Consider the following 16,360-nt stretch of genomic DNA (forward strand, 5'->3'; position numbering starts at 1 on the left):
TCAATTCACACAGTGTGTATCAACAAGGGATGCTGTAGACATGCTATGGGGGTAGAGTTGGGATTAGGTGAACTTGACCATCCCATGGAACTGGAGGGTCTGTGGTTCTACAAATCCAGTGAACAACTAAGTAGGTGATATTGGTGAACGGTGATAATTTGTTAATTTGTAGATACAAATCTGACAGCTTTACTGTGTGTGAACAGAGGAGTTGAGGGTATTGAAAAGTTATTTAAATAGCAAGGAATGGACTGGCCATCTGAAATAGACACCCTATAAAAATAGGGAAAGCCACTAAAGATAATAAAGGGAGTGATAAGACAGGTAACTATAAGACAGTTGAAGGAAAACCCTTCAAATTTAGTCAGAAGATCTTTAGGATTTATCAAGGCATCTGACGGCAACAAACTTGTAGGATAGAAAGAATTTTGCTGCCATATTCTTCTTTCTAACCACCTTTTTCAGTAAGGTGATTCCAATCACCCTACTTCCTTAGGACAAAACCAAAGTGATTTCCACCCACCTGAAAAATGTATGGTGTTCTACACATACTTTCCATAAACGCTTGGCAGCTCGATGGTTTGGCAGCTTAAACCCGATGGTGCTTTCAAATTGTTCAAACTAAATTAAAAAAAAAGTTGGAGAGCAGAGTGAAGTTTGGAGTCATAAATAACATGAAAGCAAATAATATACAAAATAAAAATACCACCCATAAATTTTTCTCTACTCCCTAAATCAATTGCTATATACAGATTTCATGCTACATACATTCATTCATTAAAAAAAACATCTTCTTATATCAATCTCAAAACACTGCAGGTACAGACAACCACATTATGCATGTAGTAAGTGTTGCATGTACAAGGATTAATCTTATGAAAACTAAATGCAGAAAAGGAGAGAGTCTGTATTCCTTCCAGAGACCAATTTGTCCTGATCTTTTAAGCCTAATGTTCATGGTTTCTCTCTGACATCATGACATCAGCTGGAACACAGAAATGAATAAAACATTTAGAGTCTACAGCAGCCTCAGGATGACATTCTCTCCTTGCATCTGGTCTAGAAATATGCATACATTCTATGTATCCGATGACTTGGTATCAGATATTGCTGATTTTATTTGTTCATTGGAAGGACTGATGCTGAAGCTGAAGCTCCAATACTCTGGCTACCTGATGCGAGGAGATGACTCATTGGAAAGGATCCTGATGCTGGGAAAGATTGAAGGCAGGAGGAGCAGGGGGTGACAGAGGATGAGATGGTTGGATGGCATCACTGACTCAATGGACATGAGTTTGAGCAAGCTCTGGGAGATAGTGAAGGACAGGGAAGCCTAGTGTGCTGCAGTCCATGGGGTTTCAAAGAGACACAACTGAGTGACTGAACAACAACATGGATTACCATGTTAGATGCTAACATCTCTCATCACTATCTACATTCGTCCTTCAAGATCCAAGGGGATGGGTCCCAGGCCACCCTGGATAACAAAACCCATCGATGCTCAAATCTCTTACATAGATAGCCTAGTATATGCATATAACATACACAACCCTCCCACAGATTTTAAATCATCTCTAGATTACTTATAATGCCTAACACAATGTAAACGCTAGGGGAAGAATTTAAGTACAATGTAAAATGCTATGGAAATAGTTGCAACAAATTCAAATTTTTAGCTTTTCAGAATTTTCTGGAATTTTTTCCCCTGAATATTTCTGATCCATGATTGGTTGCATTCACAGATGCAGAACCTTGGGATGAGAAGACCCGACTGCACAAGATTTGGAGAACGTATTTTCATATTTTTCAGCATGTAGACTTGAGATGACACTCACTCCAACATGAAATAGCTAATTTCCTGAGTAACAGATTTTCATATCATTATGGCAGATACTCAATAATTTTTAAAAAATTTTCTGAAGACAGGATCCATCAGGCCACCAGAGGGCAATCATCTTAAACAGTAAAGCCTTCCCCAAAGAGCTCAAACCCACCAGACTACCAGTATAATCAGCAGCAAAAGGAAATTACGGGGCAAAGAACCAAGGGAGGGGTCCTGTGCAAAGCATGTGAGCTTTCATTATGCTGGGCCTCTCTTCCTTGTTCATTGAGAGGGACTGGGCGGGGGAGATGGGGAGAACATCACGGGTGACTGTAAAGGCAGTTGCTTTCCCCAGATTCTCCCTCCCTCTGATGGTCATGGGGTGGTCATGGGAACTCACCCCACCTAGTGGACCCAGTCAACCGACAGACCAGAGGACCAGGGACCCCGACTAAACCATCTTTCACGTGTTCATCCTGCATCTCACACGGACCACACGCTCTGCTGAAGGACCACACACTGTGATGCTGAGGGCAGGGGTTTTACAGGAAGAGTCTCCTCAGCACAAGGATAAGAGAGGGCCGGCACTTTCTGAATGCTTATCTTTCTCTGGGCTTTGGATTCATTTCGTTCAACTTCTTTGGAGCCTTTGTGTCACCAGCAATTCCTTCTCACCCTTTCTGCTCAGCCTATAAACATGGTTGTAAAAACTGAGGGCAGGGAGGACGTTCTCTGAGCTTGTTTCTGCAGAGCCGGGGTCAGGGCTGAGGGGCAGGAGGAGAAGCCTCTGTAGCCCGCTTCTCACTTGGCTGCCACCCGCCAGGTCTTCACTCCTTTCTGAGCTCTTACTGTCACGACAGGACCTGCCTGTCAAGTTCAACCCACTCCTCTCTGTTCCCATCTGAGAGGCTCCTCTGCCCCATTTGGTGCTGGTGAAGCAGAGTCACTGCATCTCATCATCATCATTTATTAGCCATGACTGTTTCTGGCTAGTCTTTTCTTCTCTGGATGCTTTTCTTCATCTGCCTCTGGTCCTCTTCTGCCAACCCCTCACTTAAAAAGTGATGTGTGTGTGTGTGTGTGTGTGTGTGTGTCTGTGTGTGCACGCGCACGTGCGCAGACACTCCGTTGTTCAGCTATGTCTGATTCTTTGCAACCCTATGGATTGTAGCCCACCAGGCTCCTCTGTCCATGGGATTCTCCAGGCAAGAATACTGGAGTGGATTGCCATGCCGTTGTCCAGGGGATCTTCCTCACCCAGGCATTGAACCTGTGTCTCTTGTATCTCCTGCATTAGCAGGCAGATTCTTTACCACTGAGCCTTCCGGGAAGCCCCTATACTACACTTCATCTTAGTCAAAAAGACCAAGAAAAAGTGGTACTACCCATAATTTTTGTTTTAGGGTCTTTCCCCCGCTTGTTCTCATTGAACAAGAATTACTTGTTCTTTGGTAATTTCTTCCAGGCCTAAAGCCTTGAATAAAATGTATTATACAGTTGATGACACTCTTCAAATCTTCTCTTTCTTACTACGCAAGGATCACCATCACCCAAAACTCTGTTGCAAAGCAATGTCAATCTTTTTTTTTCTGAAATTCTCCCCCCTTTTCTTTCTTATCTAATAATATCATCGCCATCAACCTCTCATGCAAACCCAAAGCCCTCTGATTTTCCTGGAGTCTCTTCTTTCTTCCTTCTATCCTTCCTGCATCCTGTCTGCAGGAGGTCTTCAGAGGCCTCTGCCTCTGAAACCTCTCTCAAATGTGCTCTTTCCAGTCTATTCCCACAGCCTCTGCCCTAGTTTAGGTCCCATCACATCACATTACTAAGTTGCTGAATCTCATCCCAAAATATCCACCGAGTATGTCACATCCCAGTTTAAAGCTCCCAGGGCTCATGGTGGTCTCCAGATGCACTGCTCAGACTTCCCCTTCTGGCCCCTCACTATACGCACTCCTCGTCTATGGAATATTATCACACTTGGATCATGACTCTGTGATTCCAACTGTCTCAGTCTGTTTCTCTGCGAAACAGAAAGTCCCTACAGGACAGGAACAAGGTCACATTTATCTTTCTATTCTCAATGCCCAACACATTTGTTGTTCAGTCACTCAGTTGTGTCCCACGCTTTGCGACCCCGTGGACTGCAGCACACCAGGTTTCCTTGTCCCCCACCATCTCCCAGAATTTGCTCAATCTCAAGTCCATTGAGTTGGTGATGCCATACAATCATCTCTGTCGTCCCCTTCTTCTCCTGCCCTCAATCTTTCCCAGCATCAGGGTCTTTTCCCACGAGTCGGCTCTTGGCATCAGGTGGCCAAAGTATTGGAGCTTCAGCTTCAGCATCAGTCCTTCCAATGAATATTCAGGGTTGTGAATATTCACGCTTCAGCAGTGTCTGACTCTTTGCAACCCTTTGGAACGTAGCCCACCAGGCTCCTCTGTCCACGGGATGCTCCAGGCAAGAATATTAGAGTGGGTTGCCATGCTCTCTTCCAGGGGATCTTCCTGACCCAGGGATCAAACCAGAGTCTCTTATGTCTCCTGCATTGGCAGGCATGTTCTTTGCCACTAGCACCATCTAAGAAGCTGGCCCAACACAGTTCTTGGCAATAAATAGATGCTCACTTAATAAATGCTCCATAAATCAAATATATCTTGGTCATAACATGCAGTCTTAAGGAAATATAAAAAATGACTTAAATTTCATGTATTTGTATGAAAAGCTTGTAGATTATTTCAGTCTTCAAATACAAGTTTGACTCTATGTTTACATTAAACATGATTGCCTGCTTTATAGTCTGATTCTTTAAACTTTTGAGAACAAAACTGATACATAACATTATATTCGGATGTACAACATAATGTTTTGATGTTTGTACATTTTGTGAAATGACTACCATATAAGGCAAATTAATTATCCACAACTGCACAGAGTTACAATCTTGTTTTCTTATGATAAGAACTTCTAAGATCTATTCTACCAGCAATTTCAAATATACAATATAGTATTATGAACTACTGTAACCATTATACTCCATACAGTGACGCTTGAAATTGCATTTTCCACCCGTGGAGAAGTTGATTTCGAAGACAGGAGGTAATTCTATACTCTACCAGAAAATGTAGAGACTAGATGAGCTGAAATCAGGGCTTGGACTACTTCCATTACATTAACTACTTTAATTAGAAATTGGACATATATATTATCTGTTATGAGATAATAGCAGATATTTACTATATATTATGTGGAAAAGACCCTGATGCTGGAAAGACTGAAGGCAAAAGGGTGTGGCAGAGGGTAAGATTGTTAGATGGCATCACCGACATGATGGCATCAATGGACATGAATTTGAGCAAACTTCAAGAGACAGTGGAGGACAGAGGAGCCTGGTATGCTGCAGTCCATGGGATCACAAAGAGTCAGACATGACTTAGTGACTGAACAAGTACAATGTTGGCAAGAAATAGATACGGAACCACTAAGGAGGCTGTAAGTTAATCATGGATGTTTCTGCCTAAGGAGCAAAGATTAGTTAACAATTCTGATTCTTTCATTAGTCTCTCTGATTGAAAAACAAAAGAGGAGAAATGTATCAGGCTACTGAACTTGCATAATTTACACCCAGTTTTGCTTGCTCTAATCTTTCTTATACTTTGAAGCACACTACCTCTATGTTATTCCCTTTAGGATGCTATCAGATTTGGAGGACAAAGACAGAGGATGCAGAAACAGCACAACAGGACAGATGGGGAAGAAATCTATTCTTTATTCACAAAGAGGTTTAGCAACTAAGTTTCTTTTCTACCACAGCACAAAAAAATACAAAACATTATTCATGAATTCTGCTTTTACATTAAAATATGCAAAAGGAAAAAAATCAATTAATGTCTGCAGTGGGGAAAAATTAGAACAAAACAATAAAAAGGGAAGATAAGATTGTATGCACTACTGTTTTTTGGACAAACCTACAATAAATTCTCTTAGGCAGTTAGCTATAACTCACTATATCCTGCCAAGTTCCAAACATGTGAGCAGGGGATTTAAACTTCTGTTTGATCATTGTTTTGTCTTTCACATTCATTAATCTTATCAGAAAAGTCTTAAAACCTCTTGGTTTAGGATTAAATAGACAAACTTTTATTTTTTATTTTATTATTAAATATTTTACAAATAGAGTTGCTGTTGTTCAGTCGTTAAGTCACGTCTGACTCTTTGACACCCCATGGACTGTAGCCCGCCAGGCTCCTCTGAACATGGGGTTTCCTAGGTAAGAATACTGGAGTAGATTGCCATTTCCTTTTCCAGGGGATCTTCCTGACCCAGGATAGAACCCACTTCTGCATTGACAGGTGGCTTCTTTACCACTGAGCCACTACGGTAATGCACAAATAAGAGTCCATGGATGCAAATAACTATGTAATTATGAATTTTCATTTTTGAACTCTTCTTAAAGATTTATATCAAATACTTTTATTGACTATCTACTGTCACAAAGTTATCCTAATAAAGCTGCTGACCAGGTAAATTTCTACTAAAAAAAATTTAGAAAAATGTTCTGTCGGTTCTTAGGTAACTTTCTTCCCAACGTACATGCAAATTGGGGTCTACTTACCTCTCCTGGCCGGATCTTAATGTAAAAGTTGTTCCGTTTGTATGAAATTTTTAGAACCTTTGGCCAGGCAAATCTGTTGATGCGAAGTCGGTCACGATATATCAACAAACCACTTGCACACACTCCTAACATGATGTCGACTCCTTCAGAATCCTGAAACACAGCAGCAAGAAACAAGGAGTGGTAACAAAGGAGTCCTAGGCTTATCAGGTATCAAAGTATATTTTAAATTAAATGCAATTGCATCATGTGATACATGGTACAAGAATAAAGAGACCAGTGAATGATAACAGAGGCCTAAATTGGATTCAAAAACATGCTACCTTTTAGAATACAAAGTTAGAATATCAAAGCCATAGAGAAAAACAATAACAAAGCCATAGAGAAAAACAATAATGCATCTACAAAAAATGGTCATCTAGAAAAACGGTTAAAATGTAATATGTGTCTATGTGTTGCTGAATCCCTTGGCTGTTTGGGCTTCCCTGGTGGCTCAGCTGGTAAAGAATCCACCTGCAATGCAGGAGACCTGGGTTCGATCCCTGGGTTGGGAAGATCCCCTGGAAAATGGTAAGGCTACTCACTCCAGTATTCTGGCCTGGAGAATTCCACAGACTGCATAGTTCATGGGGTCACAAAGAGTCGGACACTACTGAGCAACTTTCGCTTTAAATTTGGCTGTTCAGCTGAAACTATCAACACTGTTAATCGGCTGTACTCCAGTACAAAAGAAAAGATTAAAAAAAAAATGAAGGATGAGCAACTCATCTATTTCCATTTATGGCTGGGTACACTATTTAAGCTTCCAGGTTGGAACCTATAAAAAGGCTTGCCTGTAGCTCTGATTTAAGTATGAAAAATACTGCAGCCATTTAAAACACATTACCACTAAATAATAAACTTGTGATGAAGATACTCATTGCTATGGAGATCTGTTAGTGGAGACTCTATTCACCCAGGTATCTTGGACTTACGATGTCCATCCTGCACATAGAGGAGGTCACCCAGGTGAAGGTGTGTTAATCGTAGTGGTGTTCAGAGCCTGGATTCTCATCACTGGGTGCCAGGCCTGGCCGGACCGCTTTACATACATTACTAATCTTCGCTAGCATTGTTCTGAGCTAGTTGCTCTTATTATTCCCACTTTACAGGCAAGAAGACCAAGGCACAGATAGGTTAGCTGTCCATCCCAGCTGAATATGGGCAGTCTGTTTCCAGGGGCAGTACTTAACTAATATGGACACTAGCAGACAGGCCCCATCCTTTCCTATGAGTGTTTTGGGGTTTGTTGCTTTAAAAAGAGCCTCGATTTTTTAATATACCATTATAAAATTTGAGTATAAAATAATTTTTTAAAGTGTGCACCTCCTCCCCAACAGGCCCCCAACACACACTCACCACCCAGTCGTACTCTTAATCACTTGGTTCCCAGACAAAAAATATAGATGTACTTAATATATATGTATAGGTTTGTTCTTAACAGATTTTTTTGATGTGGATCGTTTTTAAAGTATTTTATTGAGTTTGTTACATTATTGCTTTTCTCTGCGAGGCATGTGGGGATCTTAGCTTCCGGAGCAGGAATTGAACCTACATCCCCTGCATTGGAAGGTGAAGTCTTAACCATTGGACCACCAGGGAAGTCCTAGGCCTCTTTTTTTTTTTTTTTTTTTAAACAAAAGGGGGATTGTGCTGTATTTGCAACTTGCTTTAGCTACCTGCATCCTACATCGTTAGGTCATTTCCTAGGGAGGTGTGATGAGGGGTCCCGGGGGTCATCAGAGATGTTATGTGAAGCTCAGGAGACACCCCATGACCCATTTGTGTCCCTTCAATGCTGTGTTCAGGTGAGATCAGGGTAAAGTGAGTTATCAGTGGTATCCTACGTGGGCTAAGGACAAAGTTCAGAAGGCGGGGCTGTGTGTGAGGCGGAGCCCCCCACACGTTTCTCGCTGGTTGTTGGAAAAAGGGTCATGGAGAGGCAAGGCTGAGGTCTGGGGACATGTCATTGTCAGGGCTGTCTCACTTTGAGTCACTGCAGCCCCAGCAAAGTGGGGAGAGAGACACAAAAGAATCCAAACAGGGGCTTCTGACTCATCCGTATGGGGGTGGGTGGACTGACGTCCTAAGTCTCGCCAGTACAAAGCACAGAAGGAACATTTCCAGAGTCAAAAATAAGTCTTCTGGTCCCTCTCTGGGCATGGTGAGGTTACACATACAATCTAATTGACTTAAAATGAAACCTTTCTCCTTGGAAATGTATTGCACCATTAGACACGACCTCACTCTAGAGAGGTGGAAGGAACTGACGGCAGGATATGACGACGTAATCAGATTTCAGGGGAATTCAGAGACCAGAGACCACCCACCATTTATCAAGGGCTGTAACTGTAAGAGCAATTTACAGAGCTGTCACCTGACACTGGACGTAGCGGGCACGGTGGATGCTTAGATCCAGATGATCTGCTCTCGGGACCACCCAGGTGACCCCGCAGGCCTCAAGCAGACGTGTGTACGTGAGCAGGGCTGCTGGAATAAGGGCTCCTGAGTCACGGTCTTTGTGATGAAGAACTAGTAGGAAACACACCTTTGGACGTTTACAACCTCTTCTATTATTATGTTTTATATCACTCACGAGTGTCTTTGAACCATGAGAAGGTGGGAAACTATTTGTGGGGCCTTCAACACACTCACTTCTCCTGTGGCCCCATATCATTACTGCGGCCAGCACACCCCGGGCAAATGTGCTGCCCCAAAGTCCCCTTCCTCCTCCTCCTCCTTCCCCTGACCCAGGCTGGTGGAGAACCTGCTCTGTTTATCTCAGTGACCTATATGCTCAGCATGGCACCTGCCTAGCACATGTTAAGCTACTACGGATGGGTTGGAAGAAAAAGCAAATGAAGAAAGAAAATGTCAGGAATAAGCAGGGCTTAAAACTGGATGAATGTTTCCATTTCATTAAAGACACAGCAACCAAAAAATGGATTATTATTTTTTTCTTTTGAACTTTTTGTTTTGGGGTAAAGCCAATTAATAATGCTATGATAGTTCAGGTGAAGCGGGAAGAGACTCAGCCACACATATACATGTATCTATTCTCCCCTAAACCCCACCCCCATCCAGGCTGCCACATAACACTGAACAGAGTTCCATGTGCTATATAATAGGTTCTTGTTGGTTAAAAAAAGGATACTTTTGATATCTATCTAGGGGCTTCCCTTGTGGCTCAGCTGGTTTAGAATCTGCCTGCAATGTGGGAGACCTGGGTTCGATCCCTGGGTTGGGAAGATCCCCTGGAGAAGGGAAAGGCTACCCACTCCAATATTCTGGCCTGGAGAATTCCGTGGACTGTATAGTCCATGGGGTTGCAAAGTCAGACACGACTGAGTGACTTTCACTTTCACTCTGATATCTAGGTTTCTGCTGCAGCCCGTAGCATCTAGGCAGTAACTTGACAAACTGTATTGAAAGCTATAACCATGTGTTTGGGGACATGTGTTTAGCAGGGAGCATAGACAGAAGACCTGGACAGTCTCAGCCTGTCCCAATTAAAATAAACAAACCTACTATCCCTCAATCTAAAAGCACTGTTCCAACTTCCCCATCCTTTATTATCTCCTGGTCTACAGGATATCCAATATGGATTTATATCTATATTTCCGAATCTTGTATGAAATAAACGCCTCTGACAAGAGCCTTTAGAGTGATGTTAAACGACCAAGAAGCAGAGACAGTCTTCTTAAGGAAAAAAACAAAGCATTAAGAACAGGTTTTTCCAAAACAAGGGACCTTCACCTAATGTAGGCTATTTATTCTTCATGGAGAGCTGTGGAGTCCAAGATCACAGTTCAGAATTTCTAACTAGGTGTTAAAACTCAGGGCCTTTCGATACTATCCACAGCAGAGAAGCATCTCACTTATAACCGGAAATTAGCTTTAATGTAATTCGGTAAATTTCCTCCTTGAAATGATGGAGGGCAGTTGCAGCAGAAAATGAAGCCCATAACCATATCATTTGTTATACTTAGCATTCAGATGAAATCCTACCACAGGCGGCACTGCCACTTCCTTAATTCTCTTTCTTTTTTAATTGGCCTAATTTCAAATCACATTATCGAATGAAAAACCAGCTATCTATTTTAATTTAGTTGTTACAGCCATGTTAAGTGGCTTCGTTTTTCCCGATAGGAACAGTGACACATCCTGAGCTGCCCTTCTCCTAAACAGAGGCCCTCATCTTTCATTTATTTATTCTCCCTCGGTAGTGAGTGAGTCATTGTAGGTATCAAAAATAGCTTTTGATTCACTCCAATTTCCAAGCTACCTTCATTTTTGTCTTGTTTCTTTATCTTTTGGCCATGCAGGGGAAAACTCTGAGAAAAACAATCTAAGCGTGTGTTCTTATTTTCTTTTTTAATTCCTCATTCTACCTTATAGCTGACATAAAACTATAAGACGCTATGTGAGCTGAGTGCCAAGTAAGTGAAAACCTGTAATAATTAACTGGCAAGTAAACAGAGCTACACCTGCTATTGTAATTACACACAAATGTCAGCTCTCTCGGCTCTGCTGTACCAGCATCCTCCGGTGAAGCCCCAGCCAAGTCTCAGAGATCCTGCTCGTGTTGGGGCTTTTGGGCCTCAGAAGTTGCTCATCCTGAGCGATGTACAAATGATCCACAGACAAACCCAGTCAGAACGGCGCTCATTTGCTCACTATTATCTTGTCCAAACTCATTCTAAACCCATCAGCTTTCCAAATGCAGCATCAACAGAAAGTACAGATCATGTATTTCCCCTCCCAGGGGTCCCCAGCGTTGTTGAGATGTTTGCCTGAACAGAGCCTGCCAAAACCCTCTTCACTTACTGGCCCCAAACTTGACTGTATAAGACGCTCGCTTGCCTGGCAGCCTGTTAAGTGCACATTCTTGTGAGGTCTGGACCGTGAGACCATACCACTCCGTGCACCAGAAGTCAAGGCATGTCCCCACCCAGGAGGATGTCATTAGATCAGTCCAAGTCAGAAGCAGCTGCCCCTCAATTTTAAGCATGGATCTCTTCAACACTGCTGAAGGACCAGAATCCATCTCTAAGAGCCTAACACGTCTTCTATGCTTTGATGATACAAGATTTCAGGAAAGCCTCTGCTTCCATGGCACTTCTATTCATAGCTGTTAGATAACAGACTAACAGTCCAATGCTCACTCTCTCACTGTTGAAAAATACAAAGATTCCAGGAAAAGTGTGACAGGGAGTAAAAGCAGCTACTACTTTCTCCCCAACCTTAACCTGCCTACCTTTCAACCCCAACTTCTCTCTTCCCAAGACCCTGGAATCAAGATAGAGCCTCAACAACTCACCCAGCGACTTAGCCTGGCTGGCTAACTTTACTTGAACTCCAAAATAATCCTCTTATTTCAAAGCACTGATTCTTTGTCACAGCATCTAAACCTTATGAAAGTAAAAGCGTTAGCAGCTCAGCCGTGTCCAACTCTGTGATTCCACAGACTGTAGCCTCTGTCCATGGAATTCTCCAGGCAAGAATACTGCAAGGGGTTGCCATTCCCTTCTCCAGGGGATCTTCCCAACCCAGGGATCGAACCCAGGTCTCCCACATTGCAGGAAGATTCTTTACCATTTGAGCCACCAGGGAAGCCCAAACTTTATAGACAGTTTTAAAAATTTAACAAGAATTTACTGACTGCCTGGTGGACGTCCAGAACAAGGGTATACATAGCAACTTAGCACACAACATTAGTGACAACTGGGCCTTGTACACACTTCCATGAAATCAGAAAGTCTGGCGTGTTAAAGTGTATACCTTGGCATGGTGTAAATCGACCCCATACATGGAGAGTTTTTTGGCGTTTTCCAAAAAATGCATCTCTGCTTCTGCTGGCGTCATTCCTCTGATAAGAAATGAAAAGTATTAATTACAACACTGTTTTTTTTTTAAATAAACCTGGTGAAAGATAGTGTTAGTTGCTCAGTCGTGTCCAACTCTTTGTGATCCCATGGACTGTAGCCCACCAGGCTCCTCTGTTCATGGAATTCTCTAAGCAAGAATACCAGAGTGGGTTGCCATTTCCTTCTCCAGGGGATCTTCCTGACCCAGGGATCAAACCTGGGTCTCCCTCATTGCAGACGGATTCTTTACTGTCTGAGCCACCAGGGAAGCCTTTGAACCTGGCAGGGCTGTAATATTCCCCACTTAGCTCACATGCAAGTTCCCACAGAGACACTGATTTGTGCTCTAAGGGAGGTAGGGTGCGGGGGAGAATATCAGAAAAATGACTTTTAGCTGAAACAGCACAAGGACATCCCAAGTGGGAGCGGAACCACCAACCACCCAGAATGTATCAGACCCAGAACCTCACTCCACTGTGTCCCATCCTCAAGCCATTAACCTGGAGGTCCCAGGAGAAGCAGGCGGTGCAGGGGACGCCCACCCACCGAGCACAGCTCAGACAGGATGCTCTCGGGGGCCCTGCCGCTCACCTGTGGCTCTTGTGCAGCTCGATGACCTTGTCTTCCAGTTCTTTCGTGTGGTTTGGGGCGAAGCGGAACTCGCTGATGTAGTCGCTGCCACACTCGTCCGGGTCGTAGTCGCCCAGTTCCGACTGCACGGTGTAGGAGCCCAGCAGGGCCAGCGTGACAAAGGAGCAGGGCAGCCTGCCGGACACGATGTCGTCACGCAGCTGCAAGCAGAGGTAGTACCTTCCGGGGGCCAGAGGGCGGGCGGAAAGCCAGAGTTAGGAGACCGGAAAGGAGCCCGCACAGTCCGAGGCGGGCAGCAGGCAACTTCTCCCCGCGCAACGACCCGCTGGGACACCCTGTCCAGCATCTCTGTGTGGATCTCCACACCAAGGGAAGATATACTTGGCCCCAAAATGTAATATTTAAGGGCATCTAGTGGCAACTCCATGTTTGTCATCAAACACAGATGCGTTCATGATGCACAGGGTAAAGGAAACCTACAGACTGTTCCTCTAACATTAAGGTAATGCTGAAGGTCAAACTCTCTGGGTAGGGGAAGGCAATTCTAATATTAAAACAGTGCTCTTAAATATAATGATGAGACCCCAAAGCCTAAAGGAAGACTCATTTTGCTATCTAGATGAAAGGTCCTGCCATGGGACCAAGATAAACCGTGATCTGTGCCATCACAAACATGGCTTGCCACCACCTGCGTCCTGAAATGAGGGTCTCTTTAGAGTGGATGCCTTCTCCTGTGTTAAAGTCTCATTTTTAAAAATGAAGATAACTTACAACTGTTACGAAGACTAACTTTGAAGAATTTGTACTTAAAATCTCATCACTAAAAGTAAACAATTTTAAATTGGGGGAATCCAGAACACCTTCTGTATAATTTTGCCAATATTAAATATCTCCATTAATAGTTGACTTTTATCTTCTGTTATTTTGCTTCTAAGAGTTACGCATATAATACTAATTGCAGAAGACTCCACAGTAAATGGAAACATTGATGAATTTTAATGATACTCTTCACAGCCCAGAATATGAGTATAAATGATAAAATACACCTTGCACTTTTCACATAAGAAACAAACTGCTGAAGCTGAGGGCTATGATTAAGTCTTAAGGTCCCCTCTCAATATGGCTTTAAAAGCTGATGATATAAATGCTGTGTAATCTAGATACAAAAATTTCTACAAATTTCACAGGGTCTAGTCAGTTAGACAGCATCACCGACTCAATGGACATGAATTTAAGCAAACTCCAGGAGAGAGTAGAGGACAGAGGAGCCTGGCATACTGCCGTCTGTGGGGTCACAAAGAGTTGAACAGGACTTAGCGACTGAACAACAACAAACATGACATAAATAGAAAGGAATCATGCACTAGATTCCATATCCAAGTATATACAGGCTGTCTAACCACAAATTAGCCACAATTAAATGTGGTCCCTCAACATTACTAGAAAGTATATATAAATAAGAAATTATAAATTTTTCTTTGATTTAATGTAAATATAAAAGAAATCTTCTGGAACTAGTTTTTCCTCTTCTCTGACATGTCTACTGGAATTATTTTTCATCATAGCAAGTGACTAAAACTTTTGAGTAATTTCTCTTTCCTGAAAAGCTTGCCAAGAAGGATGTACAGCCATGCTGTACAGTATCACTCTGACTGCTTATAAACTTACTACAAAACACAGTAAGAAGACCTGGGAGTCCAAAGCAGAAAGCACTCGAAGAGGCCTAAAAAGACATGCAGCAAACCCAGGATCACTTCATAAAGACATTCTTCCTTACACTCAAAGCTCAGCCACAGGGCCAGACCGACATTCCTTTCTTAACGTTCTTTTCCCAAAACAAATGAATCATTTTCCTTGTATATAGAAGGCATGGAAGGTAAACTCTTAAATGTGCCTGTGTTTATGTATATTTGTGTGTGTGTGCATGCCTGTGTGTACACATACATAAATACACAAAACAGCCACCAACGTATCAGACTGGTTATATACAAAGGTATACGCATCTGAAGACACATTTCCAAGTTTTAAAGCAGGAGCACCAGGAGTTGCCATATTATTTCAAGCTGAATCCCATCCAATTTGACTGCAGTGGGAGGATGACAGCATCTCAATTCTGTGTTTTCCCACTGGGGTCAAGCAGTAGGAAGTATCAGCTTAACACCAAAGATTCAACTGTGAACAGACACCATTCGGCAAATCTTCTTATCAGATGTTTGCTCCCATTCAGCTGTCTTCTGTTTGCCCTTTGGGCGCAGTCGACTAAGAGGCTCACCAGGTGTAAGCCTGCTCCCTTCCCCGGAATTTAAGAGAAGCACAGCCCCCAACATGACTGCCTTTTTACAGCCAACTTTCAAATACCTGGTGATATCCTCAGAGAGCTGGGCAGGGTCTGGTGGGTAAAATTTCACATTAAACGAAAAGTGCCAAGCACCACCTATGGAGAGGAGAAACAATTTATAACAAAATTGCAGACAATCCCTTTGTACTTATTATACTAACTGATAGCTAGAGCTGTCCTAACTCTAGGCACTAACTCGCTGGCAACTCTGAATCATCTTTGGAAAATGGTGACTTTTCTGTTCGGTGAAATCCGCAGGTAATGCGGCAACTACATTCAATCTTAATCTCCCCCATTAAATCCTTTACTGGAGCTTCTAACCAGCAAGGAAACTGACTAAATTTGCTCCCTTTCTCAGGGATGAAGGTAAGCTTTGGGAAGAGGGAAAAATAGTAAACGGTTCGGAAAGGCCTCAATTGGACAAGACTGGAGCTGGCCGGATCTATCCTCTGAAGTTCTGGGGAGCTCACATACCAACACTGCAGAGATAACCCCGTTTCCCTTGTCTTGTCTGTTTCGGTTCTACAGGTCAGATCCTCTAATAACACATGTCAAGGGACTATTCAAAATATTTTTATTTTACAGGAAACGTCTGCTGTCATATTAAGGGATGATCTGCTCTATGGGTCATTCGGAAAGCTCTCTTCTTACTCGGGGAAATTTCTGATTAAACAGAAACTGGGGGTATTTTCTGTGCATTCCCAAACCCACCCCTCCTCCTCATCCCCTGATCAGGATGGGTCCTCACTGCACGCTGCCATTCCTCTTCCTCTAGCATCTCCTCTGGCCTCTCCAGTGGGGAAGCAGGTCAAGCAGACATCAGCTCACTGGTTCCTGCTCTCGGGCCGGTCTACACACATATGTGAGACATCACGAGCCTCCCTGAGCTCTGCCTTTGATTCATGCTCTCTGGCTCAGAAGGTAAAGAATCCACCTGCGATGCAGGAGACCCAGGTTCGATCCCTGGGTCAGGAAGATCCCCTGGAGAAAGGCATGGCTGCCGACTCCAGGATTCTTGCCTGGAGAATTCCATGGACAGAGGAGCCTGGCGGGTCACAGTCCATGGGGTCTTGGAGAGTCGGACACA

At 43.1% G+C, this 16,360-nt stretch overlaps 1 protein-coding gene across 2 annotated transcripts in view; it reads right to left on the bottom strand.

Annotated features, from left to right (window-relative positions):
* The window catches only part of EPB41L3 (erythrocyte membrane protein band 4.1 like 3), a 145,899-nt gene that overhangs the window by 35,557 nt on the left and 93,982 nt on the right, over positions 1–16,360 (bottom strand). For both annotated transcript variants that reach the window (XM_055559452.1, XM_055559453.1), the window contains 5 exons: positions 15,294–15,369; positions 12,936–13,154; positions 12,259–12,346; positions 6,439–6,591; positions 524–621 (listed from right to left, as the gene is read on the bottom strand). In XM_055559452.1, coding sequence (XP_055415427.1) covers positions 524–621; positions 6,439–6,591; positions 12,259–12,346; positions 12,936–13,154; positions 15,294–15,369 — 634 coding nt within the window. The remainder of the gene's footprint in view (positions 1–523; positions 622–6,438; positions 6,592–12,258; positions 12,347–12,935; positions 13,155–15,293; positions 15,370–16,360) is intronic.

Source organism: Bubalus kerabau, chromosome 21 (genome assembly GCF_029407905.1).
Source record: "Bubalus kerabau isolate K-KA32 ecotype Philippines breed swamp buffalo chromosome 21, PCC_UOA_SB_1v2, whole genome shotgun sequence".
In the NCBI taxonomy this organism is placed as follows: Eukaryota; Metazoa; Chordata; class Mammalia; order Artiodactyla; family Bovidae; genus Bubalus; species Bubalus kerabau.